Genomic DNA, 25,849 nt, shown 5'->3' on the forward strand with positions numbered 1-25,849 from the left:
ACTTTTAATATTATTTCCTAAGATTAATTAATGTGAGTCATTAAGTCATGTAATTCTTTTTTTTTTTTTTTTTGGTTTTTTGGGCCACACCCATTTGATGCTCAGGGGTTACTCCTGGCTAAGTGCTCAGAAATCGCCCCTGGCTTGGAGGGACCATATGGGATGCCAGGGGATGGAACCGCGGTCCTTCCTTGGCTAGAGCTTGCAAGGCAGACACCTTACCTCTAGCGCCACCTCACTGGCCTCAAGTCATGTAATTCTTGAGGGAAATAACTTTTATTAGTTAAATGCCAAACAGACAAGTAATAATAAATGCTCTTTTTTTTTTATTTGTTTTTTGTTTTTGTTTTTGGGCCACACCCGGCGGTGCTCAGGGGTTACTCCTGGCTGTCTGCTCAGAAATAGCTCCTGGCAGGCACGGGGGACCATATGGGACACCGGGATTCCAACCAAGCACCTTTGGTCCTGGATCAGCTGCTTGCAAGGCGAACACCGCTGTGCTATCTCTCTGGGCCCAATAAATGCTCTTTTGATGAACTCTCTGTTCTCAGTGTGTTACAGCAGAATTAGAATTAGAATCCAGGTCTCATAATTCCTTTCTGAATTGACTACTATTTGGAACTACTACATGTGACTATTTGAAGCTCCTCCTTTTATAACAAGAATATTGATCTTTTTCTAGTTAAGTAATGAGAAGACCCACATGTCTAGAAATTTGACTGGCATATGGTATCTTAGAAAGTTTATTTAGGATGTATCTTTAGTGTATATCAATTCCAGCTGCCTCTTTATTGAAAGCATTCTCATTAATATGGCTAGATCAGTGGAAGGGCTGATCTCTACACTCTTGGGGTAAATCAGGACCCAGAACGAACTAAAAAATTTTGAAGGGGCCGGGCGGTGGCGCTGGAGGTAAGGTGCCTGCCTTGCCTGCGCTAGCCTAGGACGGACCGCGGTTCGATCCCCCGGTGTCCCATATGGTCCCCCAAGAAGCCAGGAGCAACTTCTGAGCGCATAGCCAGGAGTAACCCCTGAGCGGCACAGGGTGTGGCCCAAAAACCAAAAAAAAAAAAAAAAAAAAATTTTGAAGACTGCTTTCCCTAGCAAATATCTGGCTTAAATCAGAGGGCACAGATGGTGAAGATGACAGACTGTAGCTCCACTCCTCCTGCAGTGGTAATGCCAGGAAAGGATCGATCATGTTCCCAGCAGTATTTCCTTCCTTATTTCTAGCCTGCTGTTCTTTCTCACTTTTCCCACAGAGTCTGGGTTATTCCAAGGAGGAATGGGGGTTTTGTGCTGGGTGTGAAATTATTTTTTTGTTGGTATCAGAACTTGTGTTTAAGGGTCTTTGTTTTTTATTTCATGCTGTAAGCTGTTTAGCAGCCTTCGGGAAAATCTGTTTTTGTGTATGAATGCCATTTATATATCTGGTAGCATAGCTCTGAGGGTTTGTATATGTTTTTGATTAAAGTTCACTGAAGTAGTAGTAAGATGAATATGGATACAACTTCATGGAAAAACAACTCAGGAACTTCATAGACTCAAAATCACCTTTACAAGAAGACTTAAGGGAGCTACTTGAAAATAAGATGAATCCTACAAACAGAAGACTCCTGCAAAACTATTGCATAAAGCTCTATGACAGTAACTTTTTATCAATGATAGCTGACTAAATGCACCAATTAAGAGAGACAGAGTGGTAGAATGGATCAGTAAATGGAACCCAAGGTTATGCTACATGCAAGAAACACAGAATAATCAGAGCAAGCAGAAACACTAAGTCAAAGGGTAGAAGACAAGTCTTCAAGCAAACAATGCCCTCCTAAAGAGTGGGATGGTCATACTAATACCAGAGGACAGATTTCAGGCTTATAAAGGTTATGTATAAGAGATAGAGAGGGTCATTTCTTGATGATCAAGGGGCATAAGGAAGAAATCACACTCCTAGACATGATTTAAAGAATTCTTCCTAAAAGCTGAAGAAGTTGATGCTGATTTGAAAATTGTTCCTAAAAGTTGATTCGAAATTCTTTCTAAAAGCTGAAGCTTTTAGGCTGGTCATGATTTGTCATGGATAGCCTAGAACTGTGCCAGTTATTATTTCACATCCTCTAAGAATGAAGTTAATTTCCTGATGGTGATATAGCTGACATTATGAATAAAGTTCCAGCATATCTAGAATTTTTCTGGCATTCAACTTGATTTCTGTTTAATCTGTGTTAAATAGGGAAAATTTCTCCTATAAACAGGAAAAAATTGCTTTACTTCTCTGAATCTTGGTTTTTGTGTAAGTATACAGAATAGTAACTATTCAGAGCTGAAGTGTGAGTTAAAAGAGCTAATGTTTTAATGTACTTAAACATGGTCAAGGCCAACAGTAGCAGAAGTTTTATTAATTACTCTTCTCTAAGCCTCATGTATTTGAATAAATCTTATATATTTTATTTCTTTAAAGAAAATGCATCCCGTTGTTGACATAGTTGATCATAATACATTAGTTTCTAGATAAGTGAAAGCAGAGTTATTGGAAAAAATAAAATGAAAGAGAAGAAAAAGAGAGGGAGAGAAAATAAAAAGTACAATAGCAAACACATTTGTGAAAATTATTATTGTATTTCCAATGAAATCATTAATACTACCACAGAAGGTTTAGTAGGTCTTGTTGTTACCTGCCCGTTCTGTTAAATTGGGGTGTTCCTTTAAGGATGACAGCATCAAACAAATGAAGTAATACAGAAAGTCAAAACACTATTACGGATACGATGATTTAGAGGGGCATATCCTCAGCTAGCAGGCCTCCTGGAAGAAAAAAGATATAGGGAGAGGATGCCCACACTTGCTCCGAAGAACAATGGTGTTATCAGCCCCCAAACTGATGTACCTGAAGTGTGATCAGATTGGTGTCCCACAGGGAATCATAGGGATGAGGCAGAGCCATCAGGAAAACAGTGATTCTGGGTGAAAGAGGTAGCAAATGGGGCTTCAGCATGGGAGGGATCTGATCCACCTTGGCCTCCTGAGATGGCCAGCTTTCTGCTGTGTGGGCTGGTGTACCCATAGTTTTTCATGGCTTGGTCTACATCTCTTTTGAGAAAAGTTGTCTGTGGAGCTGGTCTGGTTGGAACATCTGAATAGACTTTCTTAGTTTTCAAGTAGGTATTAACTATAGTTGTTTACTGAGTCCATTGTGTTTTTTCCGCCTTTCCAGATAAATCAGCTGAAGATTATAATTCTACCAACACTTTGGTAAGTCTGTGTTTTTTTTCTGTTCTAATACAAAAATGTGGTCATTAGAGCCAAAGGTGATGAAATATGTTGTATTAATTTACAAAACATTTATAATGTCTTGAGGCCGGAGAGATAACACAGCGGTAAGGCCTTTGTCTTGCATGCAGAAGGACGGTGGTTCAAATCCCGGCATTCCATATAGTCCCCAGAGCCTGCTGGGGGCGATTTCTGAGCATAGAGCCAGGAGTAATTCCTGAGTGCTGCCGGTGTGACTCAAAAACCGGGGGAAAAAAACAAACATTTATAATGTCCCTATGTTATGCCAGATGCTACAGAGAATAGACAACATGAATATAAATCAGATATTTCCTATTACCTTAGAATTTACCGTATGGTGAGAGATCTGAAGGTATGTAATTTTTCTGTATGTATGGCACTGGGTCTGACACAAAAGTCTTCCACAAACTAAACATTACATCAATGAGTTACAATTCTAGCCTATGTCTGCAATGCTCTATTCTTTGCCAAATGCACTATATTGACTGTATAAAAGATTGAATAGATGAGAAAAAACTTTTTTGTTTTGTTTTTGGGTCATATCAGTGCTGCTCAGTGGTTATGCTTGGCTTGTGCTTGGGGATCACTCCTGGTTGGCTCAGGGGACCATATGGGATGATGGGAATCAAACCTGGATGGGCTACATGCAAGGCAAACACCCTAGCTGCTATTCTATTGTACCAGCCCCAAGAAAACTTCTTGATGGCAGTATCTGATCCGGTGCTTTAGGGAAAAAAATTGAGACACAGGAATATCCCAGGGAATAAATAGTATGTGCAGAGTCGTGGAGGTTTATGAGTTATACAGGGAATTGCAAGTACTTTATTATGATTAGAAAGCTAAGTCTGAAGATCTGGAGGTGGATAAGAGAGTGACAGTCAGGTCAGGTGGGAGTTTTCACTGTATCTTAAAGGTCTTGGCAATTAGTTGCAGGATTTTAAACAAGAGAAGAGAAACAAAAGAGATATGACTGTCACTGTCAAAATACTTGGAAGCATAGTATTGTGGGTATTGGCTAACTGAGTCATTTATACTATTAACGGCTTAAGAAAATGTGTATGCCCAATGCCTTAAAACATACTGGGTCCTTCTTTGTTCCCCTTTTTAATCTTCACAGGAGTCAACTGAGTTGAATTATCCTTGTTTTATAGACGAGAAATAGGTGTCTGATTTTCAGTATTGGAAGCAGAGGAATAGAAAGTATTACTTACTATTAGAATGATAGGAATCGGAAATGGGCACCTGATTTTCAATATTGCTTTTTCCTGTTTAGTTTTCCTTGTCACTAGATATAATAGATATGATTATAAGCTGAGGGAGAAAATAGTAGTTACCTTCTTATACAGCAGACTATGCAAGGCAAGTGCCCTGTCTGCTGCATTAGTTCCTTGAACCTGAATCTCATATTTATTTTTGGATTTTGGGCCACTCTTGGTGATGCTCAGAGGTTAAGCCTGGCTCTGTGCTCAGAAATCGCTCCCGGCTTGGGGGACCATATGGGATGCTGGGGGATTGAACTGAGGTCCGTCCTGGGTCAGCTACATGCAAGGCAAATCCCCTAGCACTGTGCCATCGCTCTGGCCCCTTGAATCTAATAACCTTGAATCTCTTAAACTCAGGTTCTATCCTGTCCAATTACTGTCCAATTTTACAGAATGATCTATGGGAAACCAAGATGGGAAACAGTGACATGACAGTATAAGTCATGTCCTCTGTGTAAAATGAGTAAGGAAAGGGACCCGAGCGAGAGTACAGTAGCCAGCCTGGTTCAATTCCTGGCATCCCCTATGGTTCCCCAAGCCCACCAGGAGGGACTCTATGCTCTATTAGCCAATGTTAAAACCTCCACATTATTGACCAGTAGATGATTGAATCAGATGCCTGAACAAATCTGAGTATTGCTCAGATGTTGTTATGCTCTTAGTAGAGGAAGGACGGCTGTGACTAACTCAATAGCTAATTTGTGCTAAGAACTTTATATGGATTAGTTAATTAACTTGTGAAGGAAATATTACCATCCCATTTCACAGGTATAAAAGTGGACTTTCCTGCTGGTTCATAACTATCCAGACTGGCAGGTCTAGATTAAGGTCTTCTGAATCCCAGCCCAGGATTCTTTGCACCACAGCAGAGAACTGAGACAGTTTCTGTCAGAACGGTCTTAAGAAGGGTCCCTCGGCAAAGCTGTAGCTTTGTTGTTTGCCAGGGACGGGGAGACGCCCTGGGGCTTGTGCCATATGGCAGAGAGGATAACACCTGCTTAATATAAACCTGTGCTGGCTTAGTCTCTGTACTTACAACCTCAAGCTGCCAAGGACATTTTTTTTTATCTCCATTTTTTGAACATTGCTCAGTGCATACTATTTCCTTACTAGGTTTATTTTTTTTCCTACACGTGGTGGTGCTCAGGGGTTTTACTCCTGTCTCTGTGCTCAGGACTCATAGGGGGACCATATGGGATGTTGGGGATCAAATCCAGGCTGGCTGCTTGTACTCTCGTTTGGGTCCCTTTCCTTACTACTTTTACACAGAAGACATGGCTTGTACTGTCATGTCATTCCCATCTTGGTTTCAAATCGATCATTCTGTGAAATTGGACAGTAGCTGGATAGGATATAACCTGAGTTTAGAAAAAAAAGTTGAGGTTCAAGGAGCTGGAGTAATAATACAGCATATAGGGCACTAGCCTTCCATATTCTGCTGTAGAAGGAGGTACCTATTATATTCAATACTCGCTGTATTGTATGTAGGTTCAGTCCCTGGCACCAAATATGGCCCCCTAGCACAATTCCCACCAGCACAGAGCCAAGGAGGCCCTCTTAAATAAACCAACAACAAAAATGTAGTTCAGATCTGGGACACTGACTCTAAAGGCTCGAGTATACCAGAACCCTGGGCCAGGGGTTCTGTTACACTGCCAGTAGTTGCCTTCCAATTCCTGAAAATTGAGAGATTAGTAACTTGATCCCTACCCTTGAATGAAATGGGAATATAAACCAATGAAAAAGTTTAGTTCATGGGGGTCAGAGTGGTAGTACAGCTGGTAGGGTGCTTACTTTGTACATGGCTGGCCTGGGTTCAGTCCCAGGCATCCCAGTTGATCCTCTAAGTGGCTCCTGAGCATAGAGCCAGGAATTAGCCCTGATCTCCTCTGGTGTGGCCCCAAAGCAAAATAACCAAAAAAATCAGTTTTTGGCCATGTGCAACTTCTACTTGGCTCCCACCACTGAGTCAGGAAGTCTCTGATACCTGCCCATGGAACCCAGAACGTGCCCTAAAGTTCACATGATGCAGCCTTTTGCATCTTTTTCTTTTTTTTTGGTTTTTCGGGCCACACCCATTTGATGCTCAGGGGTTACTCCTGGCTAAGTGCTCAGAATTGCCCCTGGCTTGGGGGGACCATATGGGATGCCGGGGAATTGAACCACGGTCCTTCCTTGGCTAGCGCTTGCAAGGCAGACACCTTACCTCTAGTGCCACCTCACCGGCCACAGCCTTTTGCATCTTTTATCATCTAGGTGAGTCAAGGGTTCTCATCCCTTCCCACTCACTGTTTATACAACATGTGCTACTTCTCCTTGCCTCCCCTGCACCAGGAAGCCCCTGTGTCACCACCAGTCCTTCAACCCTAAAACTGCAAGGACTTTCAGACTAGCAAAAATTTGGCATTTTCCACCCCACTAACTCCACGTGTCTGTTTTTGCTATTTTTCCCCCAATCCTTCCACACTTGCCCTCTATCCAAATGGGATAATTGGTGATAATTTTCCTATTGATAATATGATAGCAGATTAGGGCACTGACATTGTTAGATTAACAGATTATAAAGAGTAAAGTGTGCTGAAATATTAAAACACACACACCCACACATACACACCCAGTTCAGATCTCAGACTATCTGGGTCTCTCACATCGCAGTGCCCACAAATCTTTCAAAACTATGAAGAAACAAAAGAATTCACATACTCTTATGGATAGGGACACTGATCCTGTCAAATCATCAAGCTCAAACAAAGCACCCACCCTCAACAAAGAGGAACTTAAAGCAGTGCTCTAGGCAATGGCCAGGGAAATAAGGTAGCCATTCATTGGAAGAACAATTCAGCCAGCTGAAAGAGAAACTAATCCATTGTATCAAAGAGCCCCATACAAATGGACTTGAAGGAGTTAAAAATCCAATAGTCAGACACAGCAACAGAATTCAGCATGCAAAGTGCCATATTAGTGATACTGAAGACAAAAGACTCGGTCATCACCAAGAATGAAATGATGAAAGGTCGATAAACAAATGGGAGAGAATGTAAAATTTGTGATAGAAAATAGCAACAGGAATAATCTTCGAATCATAAGAATACTAGAAGGAGGAGTCAAAGGGAAAAGGGAAAAAATGGCTGGCAGAAGAAATAATCACTGAAAACTTTTCTGATCTCTGGAGAGTAGCACCAGAGGTCGAAAATTCCAGAGACACAGATTTAAGAGGCCCAAAGAACATCAAATGAAATAAACTCAAACAAAGTAACACCAAGACACATAGTGACCAAAATGGTAGTAACTAAAGACAAAGAGAGGGGCCAGAGTTATAGTACAGTGGGAAGGGTATTTGCCTTGCATGTGACCAACCTGGGTTCGATCTCTGGAATCCCTATAGATCCACGAACAACACCTGGAGTAATTCCTGAGTGCAGAGCCAGAAGTAATCTTTGAAGCACCACCGGGTGTGATTCCAAAGGCAGGGCCCGGAGAGATAGCACAGCGGCGTTTGCCTTGCAAGCAGCCGATCCAGGACCATAGGTGGTTGGTTCGAATCCTGGTGTCCCATATGGTCCCCTGTGCCTGCCAGGAGCTATTTCTGAGCAGACAGCCAGGAGTAACCCCTGAGCACCGCCGGGTGTGGCCCAAAAACCAAAAAAAAAAAAAGAAAAAAGAAAAAAAAAGAAAAAAAAAAAAAAGAAAGACAAAGGCAGATTACTTAAAGTAGCAAAAGAGAAAAATACCCTAAAATCTATTGTGACAGACCTTCCATATGACATTTTAAAGCCAGGAATGAATAGAATTATATCTTCAAGGTATTGAATGAATACTCTAGGACCGCAATGGCAAACCTATGGCACGCGTGCCAGCAGTGGCACGCAAAGGCCTTGCAGCAGGCATGCAGGAAGGTCTGCAGCTAAGATATGTGGTGTGGTGGGAGGCAAGTGTGATACTAACATCTTGTTATTACGGTTTAATTGATGTGCTGGCACTTTAAGGAAATTCTTTTGGTTTTGTGCGGCAGTTTGGGCACTCGGGCTCAAAAAGGTTTGCCTTCACTGCTCTAGGACTTCCAGCCTAGAGTCCACTATCCTTCAAAGCTATCATTTAGACTTGAGGGAGGGACAGGAACCTCTTCAGACAAGTACTGGCAGTATTTGCAACAATGAAACTTAGCCAAAAAGTCACCTATAAAAAAACAGAACCTTGCAAAAACAGCTAGATTCCACGCAACATACACTAAAATGGCAACACAATCCTATATATCATTCATCTCTTTCAATGTCAATGGACTAAACTGCCCTATAAAAAGGTTCAGAGTGGCTGGATGGATCAGAAAGCAAAATTCATCCATCTGCTGCCTAACGAAACACACCTAAACCTATAGGATACATACAGATTTAGAGTGAAAGGATGAAAAAAAAAAAAGCCATTGGAAGAAAACAAAAAGTGGGGACAGACAAACTTATATCAGACCAAATAACATTCAGTATAAAAAATGACACTGAATTAGAGACAGTGATGGACACTCCCTGTTGGTTAAGTAAGAAGAAAACAATAAATACTAACATTTTTTGCACCAAATGAAGGCCCACCAACATTCATAAAAGCTTCTGCTAACACACTTAAAGAAACACATTGATAGAAACACAATAGTAGTGGGAGATTTGAACACTCCCCATTCAGCTTTAGACAGATCAAGGCATGGTGGGCTTTTGTGTTGCTTCCCCATGGTTCCTTCAAGTTGCTTCTTTCCTATGTCACTGTCAGTTTCCCCCACTTCCAGGGAGAGCTCGGCAGTTTCTGTGTGTGAGAGATTATCTTACAGCCTTATGAGTGGCAGCTCACTCAGGAGGACATGGCCCTGAGTATGTCCTTCAACTATGTTATGGGACTGAAGTTTTTCTTTCCTGCAGTGTGCTAGTGCTGATCTCCAGCCTGGGACCTGTGCCCCTAGGCATGGCCTCTGTCTGGGTGGGTGGACCAAAGTTTTATTCTTTCATGGAGATACCATGTGCAGTGGAAACCCTCTTGGGAACACTGTATGAAAGATTTCTTTTGCTTCTCTATGGTCCTATGTTGTTAGGTTACACCTTATTTTACCCAAAACAAAGATCATCCTGGTTTCTTTGTATTTGTTTGTTTACAATTTGTTTCACCCAAAACAAAAATTGTCTTATATGTAAACCTGGGTTGGACAGGCTCAGGATAGCCTGAGCTATCTGTCCTTAATATGTCCTTATTACCCCACCTGGTGGTGGTCTATGTACTCAATAAAAACAATTATGACAGGCAGCTTGGGGAGATATGAGGTAGAAGACTGCCCGACTATAAGTGTTTCACCCTCAGTCTGATTTGGATTATTTCATGTGCAACCCTGATTCAGACTAGTTCACCTGGAGTTGGAGATATGGCACATGGGGTGATTTTACACTGTTATAATAACTTAATTTTTATTATAATAAGAACAGCAGCATATTTTGGAGCTACTTTGTCTCTTTAATTTGTGTTTTGCCAATATGGAGATTCCTCAAAAGACTGGAAATTGAGCTCCCATAGGATCCAGCTGTACCACACCTAGGAATATACTCTAGGAACAAAAACATAATACCAAATGCCTTCCTCACATCTATATTCATTTCAGCACCATTTATTTATTTATTTATTTATTTATTTATTTATTTATTTATTTATTTATTGGTTTTTGGGCCACACCCGGTAACGCTCAGGGGTTACTCCTGGCTATGCGCTCAGTAGTCGCTCCTGGCTTGGGGGATCATATGGGACGCCGGGGGATCGAACCGCAGTCCGTCTAGGCTAGCACTGGCAAGGCAGACACTTTACCTCTAGTGCCACTGCGCCGGCCCCTGCACACCATTTATAATAGCCAGATTCTGGAAACAACCAAGATGCCCTTCAACAGATGAAAGGCTAAAGAAACTATGGTAGAAACACACAATGGAATGTTATGCAGCCGTCAGGAGAGATGAAGTCATGAAATTTTCCTATACATAGATTTACATGGAATCTATTATGCTGAATGAACTATGTCAGAGGAGAGAAAGAGATACAGAATAGTTTCACTCATCCTTGGGGTTCAAGAAAAACAAAAGACATTATTGTAATAATGCCCAGAGATAACAGAGATGAGGGCTGTAAGGACTGGCTCTCGCTGTGAAGCTTACCACAAAGAGTGGTGAGTTTAGTTAGAGAAATGACTATATTAACTGTTTTGACAATGTTAATGAGTGAGAGAAGTAGAATGCCTGTCTGAAATACAGGTAGGGGTGGGGAAGGAGGAAGATGGGGGCATTGGTGGTGGAAGGTTGCACTGGTGAAGGGGTGTTTTTTTTTTAATGACTGAAACTCAACTACAATCATGTATGTAATCGTGGTGCTTAAATAAAGAAAAAATATTAAAAAAAATCAAGATTAAATGGAAAAAATTCTTTGTGTTTTGCAAGATATTCTGGCCTGGTCTAGCCCTTAAATATAGGACTCTTGATTCCATTTTGTTCCGGTTTGTATGGGAAAATCATGTTGCAGAGATTTTAGCACTTTCAATTAATGGATCTAGTAAGATTCATCTCAGGATAGGGCAAAAGCTTAGCAAAATGGCTGGCATTCATTCTAAGGAGGTACTCTTTGTCTTTTAGAGACAAAGTTTTCCTGAGTATCTCTATTTTCAGGCTTATCTTACCTGGAGATAGACTATCTCTATTTTCAGGTACAAGTACTCTCAGGTGAGGGTTCCTGGTAGCATAAAAAGTTCATTAGGCTTTAATAAAGAAAAGAAAAAAGGGACAAAAGTCTGTCTGTATTTTCACCTGTCATATTACAAAGAAAAATGAACTATTTATTTATTCACTGTGTGGTGGAAATATGGGTGTTGGGAGGTCATACACGTAGAGTGGATAGCAGCAGAGAAGCAAAAAAAAAAAAAAAACTCAACAGCGCTGGGGATCGAACCCAAAGCCTCACACATGTAAGGCACATGTACTGTCTCTTTAGCACATTTCTTCTCCCCCAAAAGAAACTTTTTAGGGGGTTCCTTTTATAATATGTCGTTTGCAGACATTTTTTTCTTTGACTTCTTAATTTGAATCTTGTTTTCTTCTGTTACCTATAGTTTACTTTCTAAATACTAAAATCTGATTTCTTTCCTACATTAAATACCTATTCAATGTAGAGAGTAAAATTTATAGTATCAGAAGAAACTACAAAATTTCCTTCAGGAATTGGATTGAGGGAAGTAGAGAAGCAATTAAGTGACTTCAGTCCATTCTCTAGTTGGACTTCGGGTTGGAAAATGAAAGTCTAAGGTGCCAAGTGGAGAGTGTTAGCTAAATGAAGAGGGAAACAGAATTCGAGGGACTGGCTCAATAAAGGAGAACTTGGGGGATGATTTCAATAGATGGGACAGGATGAGGCTTCTTCTGGAGATCCATGACCCTGGTGGTTTTAGTTCCATGTCAGTTGGACTGATGGGGTTAGGTTTGCGCTAGCAACCCAGCGATAGGACAAAGAGACCACTTGGCAATGCAAGTCACAAAGTGGGGTTTAGTAAGCCAGCATGCTGTGGTCAAACTGCTCCTGTCGTAGCATGTTTGGGTTTAACCCTGAGTCTAGGGGAATCAGAGTTTATGTAGCCATCACCAGCATGCTTATGTGTCAGGGCCAGACATTCAGCCCCGGGAAGCAGATAGCAAGAGCGACATAATTCAAATAACACAAACAATGTAATTCAAATGGGACAAGGCCAAACTTGACAAGACTCTTTCTGAGTATACGGATGTGGGAGAGCAAATACAGATAATAGTTTGCACCATTTCTCAAGCTAGCCTGGTCTTCAAGAGGAGTGTGAGAATCAAGATATAACATGGATGGGTAATAGGCCAGGCCTATGCCAGGCTGGGCCCTTTTGTTAGCAGGCCCTTACAATGGATCTGATTTTTCTGCCTTGGACAGAATGTGAAAACAGTGTCTGAGACTCCTCAAGTGCCACCAGTTTCTGAAGATGATGATGATGATGAAGAAGATGATGATGATGCTACCCCGCCTCCCGTAATTGCTCCACGCCCAGAACACACAAAATCTGTGAGTCTTTGGGAACAAGAATAGATTCTTCTTCTTTTTTTAATTTGGGGGGCTGGAGAGATAGCATCAGGTAGGGCATTTGCCTTACATCCAGAAGGACGGTGGTTCGAATCCCAGCATCCCATATGGTCCCCTGAGCTTGCCAGGAGTGATTTCTGAGCCCAGAGCCAGGAGTAACCCCTGAGTGTGACCCAAAAACCAAAAACCAGATCCCTGGCATCTCATCTGATCCTCTGAGGCCCACCCAGAATAATCCCTGAATGCAGAGCCAGGAGTAACCCCAGAGATTTCTGGGTGTGTCCCAAAAACAAACACAAAAAGAGTTTGGAGGAGACAGAAGAGGGTGGTACAGAACCCTAGAGATTGGATTTTTTTGGTATAGGTCTGAGATTTTAGAGCTGTGAAATAGCTGAGCCAAGTTATTTCCTGTCATGTTAAGAAAAATACAGGTATATTTATTTATCATTAACTTGCAGATAGTTCCTAAGTGTCCTGGGGAATTGGTGTTTATATCAACCCAGCTCTGGTTTACCTGTTCCCCACAGACAGGATAGAAAGATATATAGGATTAATATTACTTGCAGCAAACTAACATAAAGTATTTTTAGTCTCCTGGGAAGCAAAAGATTAGCCAATACATATTTTATTTGCTGCTAATTGTGCATTATTCAGCCTCTGAGAACATCATTGATGATATTGAGAAACTCAAGATAATTTATAAGTACATTAGTGCTAGTAATACACTGGACATTAGAGTGTATTTTACTACTGAGTATTGTCTGTCCTCTGCCCTCATGTTATACCATCTAGTCCTCGAGCACTGATCTAATAGCAGGTGAAATTCTACTAGTGTTTCTTTCTTTGGACTTTTTACAATGACATTCTTAAATGAAGAATGACCTAGGTTAGAACTGTTTAAACTTTGGTAATACAAATCAAATGCTATTTCACGAGAGGAGAGATCAGGGAGGTATTTCAGCAGAGGTGTAATTGATTAGCAGAGATTCTATTGGGGTGATTCAAGGGAATCATTGATGTTTGAGGATGCTAAATAATAAACAGTATCTGAAATTATCCTTTCTTCAGTTCATAAAGTTACTTTAAGAAAAACGAGCCTCCAAACTGCAGAATTATGAAATTCATATTGATGGATAAGGTCCTTTTTGGCTTGCAACTGAGTTCATGAAAAATATTTCCAGGATGGAAAGATAGTAGAGGTTAATGCATTTGCCTTGCTGACACTGGTTTGAAACTCTGACACCAGCTATGTTCCCTTGAGCTTTGCCAGGAGTGATCCATGAGTGCTGCCATTATGCCCCAAAGCCAAAAATATTTTTTTCTAAAAAAAACAAAAACAAAAAAAAGGATTTTTATTTCTAAATCATTACCCCTAAAAAATATGGGGCCGGCAAGGTGGCGCTAGAGGTAAATTGTCTGCCTTGCAAGCGCTAGCCAAGGAAGGACCGCAGTTCGATCCCCCGGCGTCCCATATGGTCCCTCCAAGCCAGGGGCAATTTCTGAGCGCTTAGTCAGGAGTAACCCCTGAGCATCAAATGGGTGTGGCCCGAAAACCAAAAAACAAACAAAAATAAATAAAAGAAATGTTCCTGTATGTACTTGCTGTGCTTAATACAGTTCTTAACAAGTTTCAGTAATATATAGTGAACAATCGAATTGATAAATTTGGTCATTATCGTATCTTTTTTAAAACAGGCATTATATCAATTCCTATTTTAGGGCAGAATTTGATATGTAGAGGTAAATTGACTACTCAGGAAAATTTAGTGTGATACTCAAAAGGATGGGCCCAGTAGAAACGTGGCTAAAAAGAATATGGCCAAAAGGAAACATTTCTGTGAAAAGTCCTGTGGCATCAACACAAAAAAGAACCTATAAAAACTGAACTGAATGGAGCACAGCATCATGGGAAAATTTTCTCTCTGTGATTTATCTGTAGAAAATGGCTGTTCCTGCAGAGATTGAACTCTGTGGAAGGTACAACTAAAAGAATTCAGAGTAAGAGAGGCCAGAACAATAATACAGGCAGGTAGAGCATTTGCCTTGCACAAAAGTCAAATCAAAATGGGTTAATGACCTTGATCTCAGACCTGAAACCATTAGGAAAACATAGCAGAGCTTTCTATAACATTGAAGCTAAAGGTATCTTCAAGGTTGAAACGCCACTTACCGAGCAAGTGGAAGCAAAGGTAAGCTAAAGGGATGACATTAAACTAAGAAGCTTCTGCATCTCAAAGGAAATGGTGACTTGGATACAAAGACTGCCCTTGGAATGGTGGAAACTGTTTATCCAATACCCACCTGATAGAGTTAATATGTAAGATATATACGACACTGCTAGAACTTAACAAGAAAAAAAAAAACTAACCCCATACAAAAATGGGAAGAAGAAATGAATGGACATTTCCCCAAAGAGACATATAGACAGGCAGAAGGCACATGAATAAAATGATTCACATCATTAATCATCAGAGAGATGTAAATTAAAACACCACTGCCAGTGAACATGGGGATACAGAGGGTTTTTCTGCAGAGAGTTTTTTGGGTTCCTAGGGTATATTCCCAGGAATGATATTTCAAGGCCATATGGGAGCGCAATTTCTAGTTTTTTGAGGAATGTCCATATTATTTTTGAAAATTGTTGAACCTGGGGCCAGAGTGGTAGCACAGTGATAGGGTGTTTGCCTTGCACACAGCCGACATGAGAATGACCCGGGTTCTATTCCCAGTATCCCATATGGCCACCCATGCCTGCCAGGAGCAAATTCTGAGCACCACTGGGTGTGGCCAAAAAACAAACAGAAAAACCCAAACAAACAAAAAAAGAAAATTGCTGGACCCACCAGCAGTGAATGAGAGTTTCTTTCTTCCTTTATATGCACCAGCACTGATTATTCTTGTTCTCTCTGGTGCAAGATGATCTCTCATTGTTTTGATTTATATCTCCCTGATGTAAAGATAATTTTCAAAGATATCCAATGCCTGGTAACCTGTATACATTGAAAGCTTTACAATAAATAATGTGTAATAAAATGGAAGGAGACATCAGGAAATGGAAAAATACTCCATGCTGATGCACTGGAAGAATTAACATAATCAAAATGACTATCATATGGAAAGCATTTCATCAGCCCAGTATAATACAGTGATATTTTTCAAAGACTTAGCAAAAAATCTATTAACATTTGTGGACTCATAAAACTCCATGAATATCTAAAGAAATTTTGTGGAAAAGGAGAGATGAGGTATTGCATTTTCTGACTTCAAATTATAGTCATTAAATCAGGGGGTACTGAAATGATGATAGATCAATTGGACAGAATTGAGGAGGGGCCAGACATGAAAACCTCAAATTTTAGATGGTTGATTTCTGACAAAGAAGCTTGGTTCATGAAATAGAGTGAGGAATGAATGCTTCATCAAATGGTATTGGAAAAACCAGATGGGCACATTTAAATAAAATAAAATTAGAACTGTATCTCACATCACTGACAAAAAAGTTAATTCAAAATGAATTTAAGACCTTGAGATTAACAGTTGGAGAAATAGAACAGTGCATAAATTGCTTGTCTAACTGCAGAGTTGTTTAGAGCAGATTCAGGAGTAAGCCCTGAGAATAGTTGGCTGTGGCCCAAAAGCAAAACCAAGATTAGGCCAGAATCCATAAAATATGTGGTGGAAGACATTGGCAAAAATCTTCAGGATACAAACCTCAGATATTTCTTCAGTAATTTGATTCTACTGGCAAAGATAAGTAAAAAGCCAACAAATGGAATTAAAGCAAATTAAAATGTCTTTTCATGGCAAAAAAAAAATTCAGACTAAAATGAAAAGATATCCCATTAAGGGAGAAAATATTTGTACACCATCCATGAAGTACAGTGTAATGGCAAGACAAATTAAACACTCACAAGGTCAGCAGTAAAACCACTAATACCATAAAAAATTGAACAAACACTTCTCTGAAGGAGAAAAACTATGGCCACTATGCCTATGAAATAATGTTCATATGAAAAAACTTGTATTGGTGGGGATGTGGTGGAAAAGGAACCTTATTCATTATTGGTGGGAATGTTGTCTGGATCAGCCTCTGGGAAAAAAAAACAGTATGAAGATTGCTCAAAAAGGTAAGAAATTCAACTCCCATAGGACTCAGTCCTACTTTTATTTTTGTTTGTTTTGGGGCAACACCTGGCAGCACTCAGAGGTTTATCCTGGCTCTGTGCCCAGAAATTACTCCTGGCAAGCTCGGGGTACCTATGGGTTACTAGAGATCAAACTTGAGTCAGCCTGCAAGGCAAATGCCCCTCCTTGTTGTGCTATTGTTCTAGCCTCTAGTCCTTCTACTTTTTGTACCTACATCTAAAGCAAAAACGCCTCCTGATGGGAAGGAGTAAGCAAGGGTGACACCTTCGCAGAGCCACAAGGAAAACCAAAGAACTAGGATGAGGAATGAAGCTAAGTAGAAGATTAGGGAGCCAGAATATGGCCTGTTACAATTATAAGAATAGAAATTAAGAAATAGTTATGCTAGTCAGGAAAGAAGTTGGAGTCCGGTGTCAGTTTCCTGACGTTTTGCTGTTTCCACTATGTGGAAAGTTCTCTCCCATTTCTAATTTATTAAAATGTGTCTGTTTTTTCAAGATCCAACTGGAGAACTCCATTTAGTTTTTTTTTTTTTTTTTTTTAAGGTAAACTAATATAACATAATATAGTGACATAACATAACATATAATATAATTAATATAATAATAATACATGTAAGTCAAAGAAAGTTTCTGATTAAAAACACAATTTTTTTTTCCATAATGGCTTACATATCTTTCACTGTAGTATTTTGGGTTACATATTCACATTAAATCAGGGAATACCCATCACCTAATATGTCCCTCTTCTCAATCAAAAATCAAATATACTGAAAATAGGCAGAGTCCTGTCTAGAGGCTTCCAACCTCAGTTTGAGAGAGGATGTGAAAAAAGTAATTAAAATACCACAACAATACACACACACACACACACAAAAAATATCGAATTAAATAACCGATAAGCACCACAACAATAAAGACAGGCACCACACAATAATCTCGGTTCTGAAATCAAATCATACTCAAGTGCAAAAAAGAAAGAGAAAGACAAAACAAAATAAAATAAAATAATATTGGAGACATCAACCGTAATCTCCACACCAAAATAAAGACGTCAAAAAAATAGATCATTTATTCTCCTCTTGCTGCTTTCGTGGTATGTGGAAGACTTCTACTTTATCTTGGATGGTAAAATCAGACCTGTTTCTAGAGATCTTGGTGGCTGTGCAGATCAGGGAATGGAGTTTATGGAGTCTTTCTTTGTGGTTCTAGCAGTTATGCTTCTTCAATGTCCTTTTTTTGTTTTTTATGTATTCTAGGTGTTTCAGAATAGTGCTACCATTCTGTGTTTTTCTTTTGTCTTCTGACTTACTTCGTTTAACATAACATGATCTAGGTCCATCCACGTTGCTGCAAAGTCTGTGATTGTATCATTTCTAACTGCCATGTAATATTCCATTGTATATATGTACCCACATCTTAATGATCCATTCATCTGTTGTTGGACATCGAGGTTGGTTCCAAGATTTGGCTATTATACTGAGTGCTGCAATAAATAGTGGGGTGCATATGTATTTTGGAATGAATGTCCTTCCATCTTGGGGATATATGCCTAGGAGAGCAATTGCTGGGTCAAATGGCAGCTCAATTCTGAGTTCTTTGAGCACTCTCCAGACTTTTCTCCATAGATGTTGGACCAAGGGGGCATTCCCACCAGCAATGAATGAGAGTTCCTTTCATACCACATCCTCTCCAACAAAGGTTGTTCCCATTATTTTTGATGTGAGCCAACCTCACTGGTGTGAGGTGGTATCTCATTGTTGTCTTGATTTGGATCTCCCTGATGATGAGTGAAGGTGAGCATGTTTTCATGTGTTTGTTGGCCATCCTTCTCTCTTCCTCAGAGAAATGTCTATCCATTTAGTTTTTAATTCATTCATCCAACATTATCCGGGTGCTTAGGTCAGCTAAAAGATGGCTTTTTTTTTTTTTTTTTGGTTTTTGGGTCATACCTGCCCGCGCTCAGGGGTTACTTCTGGTTCTATGCTCAGAAGTTGCTCTGGCAGGCTCAGGGAACCATATGGGACATCAGGATTCGAACCACTGACCTTCTGCATACAAGGCAAATGCCTTACCTCCATGCTATCTCTCTGGACCAACTTTTTTTTTTTTTTTAATGAAAAATACCTGATAAATACCTTGAAGCATGTGTTGGGGAAAGTTGTAGCTGTAAATTATTTGTGAACTCAGTGATATATAATTTTCTCCTTTTTTTTTCTTTTTTGATTTTGGGCCACACCCGGTGACGCTCAGAAATCGCTTCTGGCAGGCTTGGAGGACCCATATGGGATGCTTGGGGATCGAACCCAAGTCTGTCCTGGGTCAGCCATTTGCAAGGCAAATGCCCTACCCGCTGTGCCACTGCTCCAGCCCCAGTTTTCTCCTTTCTTTTTTTTTTTTTTTTTTTTTTTTTTTTTTTTGGTTTTTGGGCCACACCCTGTGACGCTCAGGGGTTACTCCTGGCTATGCGCTCAGAAGTTGCTCCTGGCTTCTTGGGGGACCATATGGGCGCCGGGGATCGAACCGCGGTCGTGCGCAGGCAAGGCAGGCACCTTAGCTCCAGCGCCACCGCCCGGCCCCCAGTTTTCTCCTTTCTTATCATAGATCCTTCTGCATTATGACTTTCATTTCTTTCTTCTTTCTTTCTCTTTCTTTCTTTCTTTCTTTCTTTCTTTCTTTCCTTTCTTTCTTTCTTTCTTTCTTTCTTTCTTTCTCTTTCTTTCTTTCTTTCTTTCTTTCTTTCTTTCTTTCTTTCTTTCTTTCTTCTTTCTTTCTTCCTTTTCCTCTCTTTCTTTCTTCTCTCTCTCTCTCTCTTCTTTCTTTCTTTCTTTCTTTCTTTCTTTCTTTCTTTCTTTCTTTCTTTCTTTCTTTCTATATTTCTTTCTTTCTTCTTCTTTCTTTCTTTCTTTCTTTTCTTGAACGCATGTGTTGGGAAAGTTGTAGCTTTAAATTATTTGTGAACCTCAGTGATATATAATTTTCTCCTTTTTTTTTCTTTTTTGATTTTGGGCCACACCCGGTGACGCTCAGAAATCGCTTCTGGCAGGCTTGGAGGACCATATGGGATGCTGGGGATCGAACCCAAGTCTGTCCTGGGTCAGCCATGTGCAAGGCAAATGCCCTACCGCTGTGCCATGCTCCAGCCCCAGTTTTCTCCTCTTCTTATCACACGATCCCTTCTGCATTATGGACTTTCATTTCTTTCCTTCTTTCTTCACATTTTTCTTACTATCTAACATTCTTTCTTTCTTTCTTTCTTACATTCTATCTTTCATTTCTAATCTTTCTTATCTTTCTTTCTTTCTTCTTTCTTCTCTTTCCTCTTACTTTCTCTCTCTCTTCTCTCTTTCTTTCTTTCTTTCTTTTCTTCTTTCTTTCTTCTCTTTCTTTCTCTTCTTTCTTTTTCTTTCTTTCTTTTTTTTTCTTTCTTTCTCTCTTTATTTTTTCTTTCTTCCTTTCTTCTTCCTTTCTTACTCCTTCCTCCCTTCCTTCTTACTCCCTTCCTCCCTCCCTTCCTTCCTCCCCCTCCCTTCCTCCCTTCCTCCCTTCCTTTCTTCCTCCCTTCCTCCTTTCCTCCCTTCCTCCTTTCCTCCCTTCCTCCCTTCTTCCCTTCTTCCCTTCCTTCCTTCCTTCCTCCCTTCCTCCCTCCCTTCCTTCCTTCCTCCCTTCCTCCCTTCCTCCCTTCTTCCCTTCCTTCCTTCCTTCCTCCCTTCCTCCCTCCCTCCCTTCCGCCCTTCCTTCCTCCCTCCTCCCTTCCTCCCTCCCTTCCTTCCTTCCTCCCTCCCTTCCTTCTTTCCTTCCTTCCTTCCTTCCTTCCTTCTTTCCTTCCTTCCTTCCTCCCTTCCTTCCTTCCTTCCTTCCTTCCTTCCTTCCTCCCTTCCTCCCTCCCTCTCTCCCTCCCTTATTTCCTTCCTTCCTCCCTCCTCCCTCCCTCCCTCCCTCCCTCCCTCCCTTCCTTCCTTCCTTCCTTCCTTCCTTCCTTCCTTCCTTCCTTCCTTCCTTCCTTCCATCCTTCCTTCCTTCCTTCCTATTAAAACTCTTCTTTTTTTAAACTTTATTTATTCATTGATTGATTGGTTTTTTTTGGGTCACACCCAGCAGCACTAGGGATTACTCCTGGCTCTACCCTCAAATCACTCCTGGCAGGCTGGGGGACCATATGGGATGACAGGAATCGAATTGGATCCTTTCCCGGTCAGCCTCATGCAAGGCAAATGCCATACTGTTGTGCTATATATCTCCAGCCCCTCATTATTACTTTCTGTAGTGTATGCCAATTACAGTATATGCTATAGGAATGTTTTTTGCCTGTCGTCCCAGCTGGATCTTCCAGGTGGGGGCGATAAAGGAGGAAATCAATAGCTTGTTGGGGAGGCGTAAGAGGCTTTTTTGGCAGAGCTGACGGCTGGTTCGGTTTGCTTTTTGGTGCTGGCTTCAGACTGACAAAGGACTCCCTTCGCCGAACCTTTGTCCCCTAATCTTTTGTCTGTGTGGATTATTTACTCCGGATATTATTATCAAGGTCTTCCCCAAAAGGAGGGACGGAAGAATGAAAATTAATTTATCTTTCTGGGAGCTATTTGTGGATTCAGAAACAATAAGGGGTTCAGTTTCCAACAACAACTTTCTTTCTTCTTTCTTTCTTTTTTTTGTTTTGTTTTGCTTTTGGGTCACACCCGCTGCACTAAGGGGTTACTCCTGGCTCTACGCTCAGAAATCGCTTCTGGCAAGCTCAGGGGACCATGTGGGATGCCAGGATTCGAACCACCGTCCTTCTGCATGCAAGGCAAATGAATTCCCTCCATGCTATCTCTCCGGCCCTTCATTATGACTTTCTAATGACTTCCTTCATAATAAGAGGATAGAGTCAACATTTTCAAGAGTGAAAAAAAGAAATTCTTAGAAAACCTTTTAAGCAAATAATTAGGAATTAGAATAATGCTAGTCAAAAGTTGAAGGCTTATTTTCTATCAGATGGGATTCTAATCATTTCACTTTTCAATTAATTACCATAACAATTTCATATGTAGAGGTCCTTAATATTAGCATTGTAGAAAGGAGGAAATGGAAACCCAAAGATATTAAGGGATCTGCCCACTGTCATACAGATGGTAAGAATAAGAGCTGTAATTTCAGCCTGGTGGTCAGGTTTCAGAGGATGTGATGAAAATGACAACTTCCCACTTTCTCAAGAAAGAAGAACTAGTACACCGTGGCGCTTTGGAGCTACACATGGTTTGTGTTCAGGGAATGTGCAGTGCCCAAGATCAAACCAAGAGGGTGCTCCTACCCTTTGGGCCCAGAGCGAGTCCTTAATGAAGAACAAGAATAACTTCTCAGTGAAGATTCAGGATTTAAAGAGAGTAGTAACTCAATAGAAGATCATTTTAAGTGTTGTTTTTTTTTTTGTTTGTTTGTTTTTTGGGCCACACCCCGTGGTGCTCAGGGGTTACTCCTGGCTGTCTGCTCAGAAATAGCTCCTGGCAGGCACGGGGGACCATATGGGACACCGGGATTCGAACCAACCACCTTTGGTCCTGGATCGGCTGCTTGCAAGGCAAACACCGCTGTGCTATCTCTCCGGGCCCTTAAGTGTTGTATTAGCAATGAAAAGTGTTGTTAGAATATGGGAAAGAGTAGCATTTCACAGAGGGGGATTTCCAGCTAATGACAGAATCTCCTAAATCATTTCTGTTTTAAGTATCTTTAGTGTTTAGACTGAACTAAACCTGTTGTATATAATGAGAAAAGAAGGTTGTTCTACCCACAGACAGAATGGATACAGAGGAAGAGGAACATAGATTTTAATATAGGAATAATAAATGAATCAAACATTCATAAAAGAAATCAACACGATTTTTTTCAGAGACTTCTCTTGCTGTTTCTCACACATTTGTCTCCCATGCTAATGAAAACTAACCTTGCCAAATTCTTGTGTCAATAACGCAGGTATACACACGGTCTGTGATTGAACCGATTCCTGATACTCCGACTCAAGATGTGGCTACATCCCCCATTTCACCTACCGAGACCAAACCCACTCCAGTAGATGCTCTGACGCAGAACACTGAGAAGCTGAAGAAGAAGCCTAAAATGTCTGATGAGGAGATACTGGAGAAATTACGTAAGCATTATATCAATTTTTGATTTTTTTTTGTTGTTTTTTTGGGCCACACCCAGCGGTGCTCAGGGGTTCCTCCTGGCTGTCTGCTCAGAAATAGCTCCTGGCAGGCACGGGGGACCATATGGGACACCGGGATTCCAACCAACCACCTTTGGTCCTGGATCGGCTGCTTGCAAGGCAAACGCCGCTGTGCTATCTCTCCGGGCCCAATTTTTAAAATTTTTATTGGTGTGTGACAGGCTAAACAAAAGGAAAGGAATCTAGGGGTCAGAGTGATGGCGCAGGTAGTAGGAAGTTTGCCTTGCATGCACTAACTTAGGACAGACCTCTGTTTGATCACTTGGCATCCCATCTGGTCTCCCAAGCCAGGGGCGATTTCTGAGCCCATAGCCAGGAATAACCCCTGAGTGTCACAGGGTGTGACCCAAAAACCAAAGATGAAAAAAAAAAAAAAGAGGAAAGAATTCTATTCCTATAGAGACCCTGATCCTTATTGTGCTTCTCACTCTAGCCAAAGACAGTGCTTGTCCTTACCATGGCCTTGAACTCACTGCTTTGTTTGGGTACCATCCCTACGAATGGGTCATAACAGTGACAAACAACTTTCATCTAGAGATACAGGCTAAAGTATTGTGGTTACAATAAACCAAAGATTTGCTGACAGCAGGTGGAAAAGTTTGACTTAATCGATTTTTGATACTTTTTAATATTTAAAAGGACAAATATGCATCCTTGGTTGTAGGAAAAGAGGAAAATGAAATTCGTATTTTATGAACATGCATGAAGAACCAAATGGTAATCCAGACATTTTCTTGACATTTCTATTCCTTAAACCCTAAAAAGAGAGAAATTAAAATAATTATTTTTGGGGCTGGAGAGATAGCATGGAGGTAAGGCGTTTGCCTTTCATGCAAGAGGTCATCGGTTCGAATCCCAGCGTCCCATATGGTCCCCCGTGCCTGCTAGTAGCAATTTCTGAGCATGGAGCCAGGAGTAAACCCTGAGCACTGCCGGGCGTGACCCAAAAACCACAAAAAAAAAAAAATTATTTTTGCAGTTAAGATATTTTGAAGCTTAGAAGTTAAAAATATTCTGGATTCACATTAAATCTATAAGAAAAAGGAGGAATGAACTTAGAACAAAGCATGCTGTATGTTACCTAGATGAAAACATTCCTTTTTTTTTTTTAATGGTCAAAATGGGAGTTATTGGATAGTTTATTTCTGTGTTTTAGTAAACTGTAGAAAATTCATATTAGGGACCAGAGCAGTGGCACAAATGGTAGGGCATTTGCCCTGCATGCACTAACCTAGGATGGACTGTGGTTCAATTCCCCGGCGTCTCATATGGTTCCCCCAAGCCAGGAGCAATTTCTGAGCGCATAGCCAGGAGTAACCCCTGAGCATCACCAGGGGTGAAAAAAGGAATAGATAAAAAACAAAAAAGAAAAGAAAAGAAAATTTATCGTAGGAGAAAGAACTGGATTGATTTGTTGGCTTGGCAAAATTAGATAAATTATTTTAAAATAAATTTTTACAATTACTTAAGTAGATATATTTGGTGTTTGGATCATACCCGGTGGTGCTCAGGGGTTATTCCTTGGCTCTGCACTCAGAAATTGCTCCTGGCAGGCTTGGGGCACCATATGGGATACTGGGAATCCATCCCACATCTGTCCTGGATCAGCTGCATGCAAGGCAAATGCCCTACCATTGTGCTACCACTCTGGTCTCATCAGGTCCCAAAGATTTTTTGGAGAGTTTACTTTGTGGTGAGAGGGAGAATATATGGTGCTTGGAATTTGACCTGCAGCTTCCATAGGTACTGCATTTGCACTTGCCCTTTGAGCATCCTCCCTCGATCCTGATCTAGACAGAAATATTAGCACTTCACTATGGTAGAATGTAGATCTTCAGGGAGCAAGGGAGAAAGAACTCTCCTGGTCATTGAGTGTCTTAGGCAATACTATTCTGTGGCCTACTGGCCACCTCTCTCACATCATTTCAAAAATAATTATTACTTTATTATTATTATTATTATTATTATTATTGGTTTTGGGGCCAAACCTGGTTGACTCTCAGGGGTTTACTCCTGGCTTGGGGGATCATATGGGATGTCAGGGGATTGAGACACAGTGCGTCCTAGGTTAGTGCCTTACCACTTATACCATCTCTGTGGCCCCATAGTTTTTTTTTTTAATTTTTAGAAAAATTTGTTTGAATTTTATTTGAGTCATGGTGATTTCCAAAACTGTTTGTGAGAGTTTCATGCCTACAATGTTCCAACACTCTTTCCTGGTGCTCTATAGGAATGTCAGCTTCCCTCCACCATTCTGCCCACGTGTCCCTATTTTTCCTCCTCTGAGTCCCCCGGTTCTTTCATGTTGTTAAGGAAGGAGATCAGGGGCCAGAGAGATAGCATGGAGGTAAGGCGTTTGCCTTTCATGCAGAAGGACGGTGGTTCGAATCCCGGTATCCCTTATGGTCCCCCATGCCTGCCAGGGGCAATTTCTGAGCATAGAGCCAGGAGGAACCCCTGAGCGCTTGCCGGTGTGACCAAAAACAAGCAAACAAACAAAAAAAAAAAAAGGAAAGAGATCAATACCTGTACATTTCTAGTTTACATGAGAAGCTATAGGCACAAAATATCAAAACTTAATAAATAATGTTAGTAAAAAAATCATAGTGGGAGATTAAAAACAAACTTCTGGTCTTAGCTTTGCTCTTTGACCTTAAGGGGAAAGGTTACCTTGTTTTTCACTCTATAAGATGCATCTGACCATAAGACACACAGCACATAATTTTTAGATGTTCTCCTCCCCTGCACTCAGGCTTCAGCTCCAGGCAGCATTCTCCCCATCAGATGCACTTTTTGGGGAAAAAGTGCGTCTTATGGTACAAAAATATGGTAGTCTCTTCCTTCTGTGG

At 40.8% G+C, this 25,849-nt stretch overlaps 1 protein-coding gene across 1 annotated transcript in view; it reads left to right on the top strand.

The window, feature by feature from the left end:
* Positions 1 to 25,849, top strand: part of PAK1 (p21 (RAC1) activated kinase 1) — a 62,779-nt gene that overhangs the window by 11,472 nt on the left and 25,458 nt on the right. Inside the window, exons 4-6 of the mRNA XM_049776242.1 lie at positions 3,212 to 3,249; positions 12,507 to 12,635; positions 22,748 to 22,922. Coding sequence (XP_049632199.1) covers positions 3,212 to 3,249; positions 12,507 to 12,635; positions 22,748 to 22,922 — 342 coding nt within the window. The remainder of the gene's footprint in view (positions 1 to 3,211; positions 3,250 to 12,506; positions 12,636 to 22,747; positions 22,923 to 25,849) is intronic.

The sequence above is a fragment of the Suncus etruscus genome, chromosome 7 (assembly GCF_024139225.1).
Source record: "Suncus etruscus isolate mSunEtr1 chromosome 7, mSunEtr1.pri.cur, whole genome shotgun sequence".
In the NCBI taxonomy this organism is placed as follows: Eukaryota; Metazoa; Chordata; class Mammalia; order Eulipotyphla; family Soricidae; genus Suncus; species Suncus etruscus.